The sequence below is a fragment of the Pecten maximus genome, unplaced genomic scaffold (genome assembly GCF_902652985.1).
Source record: "Pecten maximus unplaced genomic scaffold, xPecMax1.1, whole genome shotgun sequence".
In the NCBI taxonomy this organism is placed as follows: domain Eukaryota; kingdom Metazoa; phylum Mollusca; class Bivalvia; order Pectinida; family Pectinidae; genus Pecten; species Pecten maximus.
The window spans coordinates 1-6,884 of NW_022981842.1; the positions used below are offsets into that span (position 1 = coordinate 1).

At 34.0% G+C, this 6,884-nt stretch overlaps 1 protein-coding gene across 1 annotated transcript; it reads right to left on the bottom strand.

The window, feature by feature from the left end:
* Positions 1-625: 625 nt before the first annotated feature.
* Positions 626-6,826, bottom strand: LOC117320246 (probable hydroxyacid-oxoacid transhydrogenase, mitochondrial). Its single transcript, XM_033874894.1, has 5 exons — positions 6,393-6,826; positions 5,284-5,362; positions 3,565-3,661; positions 3,142-3,299; positions 626-1,514 (listed from the first exon to the last, which is right to left on the bottom strand). Exons 1-5 carry the CDS (start codon positions 6,467-6,469, stop codon positions 1,431-1,433), a joined length of 495 nt encoding a protein of 164 aa, XP_033730785.1. The 5' UTR covers positions 6,470-6,826; the 3' UTR covers positions 626-1,430.
* Between the last annotated feature and the right edge of the window lie 58 nt (positions 6,827-6,884).

The window sequence follows — 6,884 nt, forward strand, 5'->3', positions numbered from 1 at the left end:
AATGATATAAAAACTCAAATATTTAGTGTGCAAACTCCACTGGCTTACATCTCTTCTTAAATATAAGTGTTTTAAAACGAAATAATCAATATTATACGTCTTTCTAAATATAAAACTAAAGAAATCTGATACTAACTACATTGTATAATAGTATACTACATTGTATAATAGTATACTACATTGTATGATAGTATACTACATTGTATAATAGTATACTACATTGTATAATAGTATACTACATTGTATGATAGTATACTACATTGTATGATAGTATACTACATTGTATAATAGTATACTACATTGTATGATAGTATACTACATTGTATAATAGTATACTACATTGTATAATAGTATACTACATTGTATAATAGTATACTACAGCCTTATCTTTTGTTTAAAACCTGACCAGAGTTATCCCTCTTACATAGCTTCGTGTCTTAAGCAATTGCCCTGTGTTCCAGTAAGACAAATGACAGCATTACAGATTAAAAAGTAGTGAAAGTATAAAAGTATTGGCTAAATGTCTGGTACAAAAATATATCTTTTGTGTTAATCAACAGATATTTTAAAAAATATATAACAATTTGGAAAAGGCTTTTTAAATACCACACTCTAACTTATTTTAAAAAAACACTGTATTACACAGAAACGAAGCACAAGAACCCAACCCACCATATAATGTATCAGTATACATGTAAATGGATTGTGACCTGGAAAATTGTGCCATGGCCCTATGCTTTATAAGTTGAATTAAACTTGTACATGTATTGTGAAATGGAACTGAATTAGAAAACTGTTTAATCAGAAACTATAAAAGTTAATCTGTTTGTACCAGTGTGTGCTTCTTTAATACATATTGATATTATTGTTATTTCCCTGTGTTAAATTCACCTTAAACAAATACACAGATCTATACAACTCTTCATATTAAAACTCCATTTTTATACCGTTTAACCTTTTTAACACTATTAAAGAAACTTTAGTGGACTCTGCCATTCATTCATTATTTGAAGCCCAATATGATCAGTAAGGGCAAAAGGGTTAAGGGTCAAAACTGGAAACCTTAAACATCTCATGTTTGAAATACCTTCACAAACTGGAGATTTGCTATGATTTTACTTAAATTCAATCATTTTGATGTTTAAGTATTTTATGACTAATGTACTGTATATATTTCATTTTTAAAAATCTCCAGTTGGAGACTCAGATTAGGCCTCTGTCCATAAATTGACTCTACCAATGTGTATTTTCAGGGTATTTTTTTTTTAATTTTTTTTTTTTTTATTTGCAGTTATTCCCACTTTTAAACATCTAAATCACATTTGCACGATTTGCAAAACCTGGATAAAATGAACACAGATAATATTCGAAGTGATGTTCAGTTCAGTCAGGTTTCTGTGGCATATTTGTCATACCAAACACACAAATATTTAGTAAACTCTCATACAATTCTCAAATATGTGTGTAAGATCTTCCTCCGTCTGCTGCCGAGGAGCCAGCTTAATCACTCGATGCTGAAACACAAAAAGAGCAATTGATAGATTTCACACTTAATATCTCTGACCTTGAAAGTGGGTCAAGGTTATTTTTTCAACAAAGCTAATGGACCTTCATTCAAGCATATTATTGGGAATATTGTAAGCATAAATATTTTAGCAGTTATCTCATTTTAGGGATTTTCATGCAAGAACAATTGTGCAGTTTTGATATGTTGTTCATCTAGCAGATATTGTGCATTCACCAATTCATCTTTGCATTTTTTAATTTGAATTTAAATGCGCTTATAAAAATAAGACCCCTTCATCATACGTGAAGCATCATCAGTTTTACATTAAACAAGAGACCCAGAGGGCCTGTATCGCTCACCTGGTTGGATTTGACCAAATGTCAAAATATGCTCATGTTCGATTTGTTAATAGCTTTATTTGTTGATGTCAAATAATGCTTTATATGGTAATGGGGAAAGGATCTCAACTGTTTCAAAGATAAAACCCAGAAATTAAGTCCAGGCTCTGTAGGGATGTGAAAAGACCCCAGGGATTGTTATAACAACATAATTGTGTTTAAAGAAACTAAGTCCCTTGTGGTGGGGAAAGACCCGGGCCCTGGGCTTATTTTTACATCAGGATTGTGATTATCTCTTTATGACAAGCAATACTGTCCATGGTTATGGGGTCAGGATATCAACATTTCAGAGATACCACAAAGAAACCATTTGTACAGTTTGGAATCCCAAACCCATAACAATGCTTCCAGGCAAATATGAGCGATATCCATTCCTTGGTTTCAGAGAAGAAGCCGCTTATATCAATTTAGCAAAATTGACCCCTTTTGCCTCCGCCCGCCAGGCCCCCAGGGAGTCATCCCCACAATTTGTTCAATTTTGAATCCCTACCCCTTAGGGGTGCTACCAGTTAAATGTAATCCAATTGCTTAGTTTTAGAGAAGAAGTTATTTAAATCAATTTAGCCAAATTGACCCCTTTTGGCTCCACCCCTCTGGCCCCTGGGGGTCAGCTGGACCAATTGTACAATTTTGAATGTCAACCCCCTAAAGATGCTACCAGTCCAATTTTGTTTAATTCTGATCAGCGGTTATGAAGAAGAAGTCAATTTTTGACAGATACACGGACGGACGTCGGATGCCGGACACCACGGTATGACGTAAGCTCACCTTGGTCCGTCAGACCAGGTGAGCTAAAAATAGTCAGCTGTCATCAATAAGCCCTTCTCAAACTTTATTTTAATTTTTAGTTTATTTTATGTAAAATTGTTACTGTTAAAACTCAATTTTTACTTTTAGCTAAGCAGGGCCTTTGAACAATTCGAGTTTGAGGTAACAAACTTTGACTGTACTAAACTTTCATACTAGGGGAGGGTGGGGGGATGTAATTTGAGGATAATTACGATATGTTCTGTAATACTGTCAGTCTAGTTAGAGGATTAGTGTTTACCTGGGGTAAAGTCCCCTTGACAAGTGCTGGGATGTCGATAATTACGATATGTTCTGTAATACTGTACGTCAGTCTAGTTAGAGGATTAGTGTTTACCTGGGGTAAAGTCCCCTTGACAAGTGCTGGGATGTCGATAATTACGATATGTTCTGTAATACTGTCAGTCTAGTTAGAGGATTAGTGTTTACCTGGGGTAAAGTCCCCTTGACAAGTGCTGGGATGTCCTCTTTGCTGTATCCAAGAGCTATAAGACCATCAGGGACTTCGATTTCTTGCATGATTTCGCGAAGTCTGTCGCCAATGACCTTGCCAGCATCTGCCTTCTTCTTATTCGTAATATCAACACCTATAAACATTTTCCTTCAATTTACAAAGGTTACAGAAATACATTTCTGTTTTAAAAGAATCATAGATATTTCAAATAATTTGGTTTCTTCAATCTACAAAAATTACAGCATAACATTTCTGAACTAAATGGATCATAGAAAATTCAATTAATTTTTATAACCGGAAACATTTAACATAAAAAACTGCCTGTGATTGTATTAGAATTCACAAATCATATTCCTAGGTTTACAACTACTCATTATGTAAGGTTAAAGGTTACCAACCTAGGAATTCTGCAGCCTCCAGGTGGCGCTCTGGACATGCGGGTGCCATGAACTCAAATACAGCTGGGGCAGACACTATGACCGACAGACCGTGGGGCTGTATGTAGAGGAATTAAACAACAAAATTTATTACATTTTTAACAATGAAAAATAGAAAATTATTCATTCTATACAAGTGGCCCATGGGCTTTAATAGTCACCTGAGTTTTGAAATATTTAAGTTAATTTAATTAATTAGCCCTTTTTGGCCCTGTCCATCAGCCCAGGGGGTCAGTCAGGGCCAACATGTGCATACATCAACCTGTCATCCCATGTTGATAATGTTAACAAAGTTAGAATGAATTCACTAGAAATCAAACAAATGATAGTCAAAATTGTCATTCCTTATATAAACTATAGTATACCCCCTCCCATGGGGCAAACGTGAAACCCCAGGGTCATGAAATTCACAATTTTGGTAAAGCACCTTAGACCCTTTGATATATGGAGAGTATTTTATTCTACCTTATTTTGGTCTTGAGAAGAAGTTTTGAAATTTCAGTTAATTTGACCCTTTTTGGCCCTGCCCATAACCCCTGGGGTCAGTGAGTGCAAACATGCATATCATCAAACTGTCATCCAGGGGGAAATGTGACACCCCAGGGTCATGAAATTCAAAATAAGAAAAGGACCTTAAGACCTTTCTATCTATGAAGAGTATTTGATTCTATCATATCTGGGAGTTGAGAGGAAGATTTTTGAAATTTTAGTCAATTTGACCCTTTTTGGCCCCGCATCTCAGGCAGTTGGGACCATATTTATTCACAATTTTTGTTGACCGATGGCCATGGAAGCTTCTTGCCAAATTTCATTGAATTTGGTTCAGCGGTTTTGGAGAAGAAGTAAAAAATGTAAATTGTTTACAGACAACGACAGATGATGACAGAGAAAAGATGGTTAGCATAGGTCACTTGAGATCACTTGTGATCAAAAAAGTGATATTTTCCACTAGAAAAAATTTCACTTTCTTATGATTTGACAAATCAAAACACTGCTTACAAAGACAATGGGGGAAATTAAAAAGCTGCCAAGTATATTTTTCTTTAAAAATGAACAAAACAGAATATCTAACTGTATTTTCAGTAATACCAAGCATATTTCACTTGTGTGGCTAATATTTTGATATAAAAAATATCAAAATATTAGCCCCACTTGTGAAATATAATTGGTATTACTAAAGATACTGTTAGATATCCTCCATATACTAACAGAGATATTCATCACATCCCTGATGTTTTGCAAAGTTGGATCCAATTAAGAATTTAGTATTTTCAGTGACTTAATTTTAGTCATTTCTCGGAACTTAATATATAATCATTTCAGAGGGGAGTGTCTAGTTAAGAATTTAGTCTTTTCAGTGAACAAATTTTTGGTCGTTTCAAGGGAAACTAATCATCCAAGTTAAACTCTTCTGGGTAACCAACTGATTCCATTCAGGGGGACTGATTCAGTCAATTAATACAGGGGTCCAAATTAATCACTTTCAAGACCTAATCATTTCTGGTGACTTCAGGGACCCAATCAAGTCTTTTAAGAAACCCAAATTAGTCATTTTTTTAGGGACCTAAATAGGTTGCTTCAGCTGGTCTAATTAGTCATTTTAATCCGTAAGTCAAAAACAATCTGACCAATATCTAATATATGATGTAAAATTAAATTAAACCTTAATATTTTACTTACGACTAGTGCAATATCCTTGTCGTATCCTGCGGAGACAAAATCCTTGACCAGTCCGGAAATTGGATAGGACATGCCATGGCTGAAAAATAAACATGTTTATTTGAAACTCATACAGTGTTCACGTCGGCAGTTAAGTATAATATGAAGTTGCATCACCACGAATGACATTAATAATGGTTTTAATTTGTAACATGAGACTAAATTATGCGATAATTCAAAATAAAAATACTTAATACTTTCCAGGTGTCATAAAATTTCATGCATTAAAACCTGTAATTCATAATCAAACATGACATGAAACATCAGTCGAAAAAAACTATCAAACATGACATGAAACATCAGTCGAAAAAAACTATCAAACATGACATGAAACATCAGTCGAAAAAACTATCAGTTGGGTGATTATCTCCCTTTTATTGATATGGAAAATATTTTGCACTGTTGATTATTTTATTATTTCTAAATTTCAGAAATCTAACAAGTGGGAAAAGTGATGCTTTCAATTTATTTCAATCATTTGTACAACATGTAGAAGAGTTAGAGGGATAGGCAGATATGGAATGTGCTATACAGGGATATCAAATATGGAATGTGCTATACAGGGATATCAAATATGGAATGTGCTATACAGGGATATCAAATATGGAATGTGCTATACAGGGATATCAAATATGCAGAGGTGGAGATAAGGCATAAGATGGCGTTGTGTGCAAAATGACCCATATTATAATATATATGTATCCCCTAAATGTAAAGTTAATTGAATTAATAATTAGTACAACATTTTTATTTGTGAAAAGCACCAGAATTTTCTAGATTTTAAAGGCAATGAAATTTTAATAAAGATGTACTGAAATATTTCAAATAGATTTATCGACTTCAGTTCAAATTATTGAACGTGCCAGTTCTATCTTCAGTGACCCATCTATTGTTATTTTCATTTGTTATCTGGTTATATACAAAACAAAAATCATCCAAATTCAAAAGTATATTTGAAAGATTTCAGTACCTTAACTTTCAAGAATATTGAATTAAAATTTAAAACTATTGAAATGTAAATGAAAATATTTCAAGCTTGTATTTGAAAGGTATCAATTCACTATTCCTACCAGAGGTGACACCCTGCGTTACCGAAGCCGATACCAGCATACGTGCTCGCTAAATGCATCGTGCTACGGGCCTCCATATCATCAGGGTTGTCTGTAGATCTAAATAAACACACACAGCAAAAACACACACAATATTACAAGCTTTAAATACACGAAAATAGGGAATCTGCCTAGATGTTTCACAGGCTCATGAAGCTCTATGCAATGGTCCAATACTATAAGCTCTAAAAATAGAAGCCAATACTATAAGCTCTAAAAATAGAAACGGGAATCCCCATCAATATTTCACAGGCTAATGAATCTCCATGTAAAAGTCCAATATCATAAGCTCTAAAAATAGAAACAGGGAATCCTCATCAATATTTCACAGGCTAATGAGTCTCCTTGCAAAAGTCCAATATCATAAGCTCTAAAAATAGAAATGGGAATATCCCTTGATGTTTCAAAAAGCCATGAAGCTCCATGCAACATTCAATACTATAAGCTCTTGAA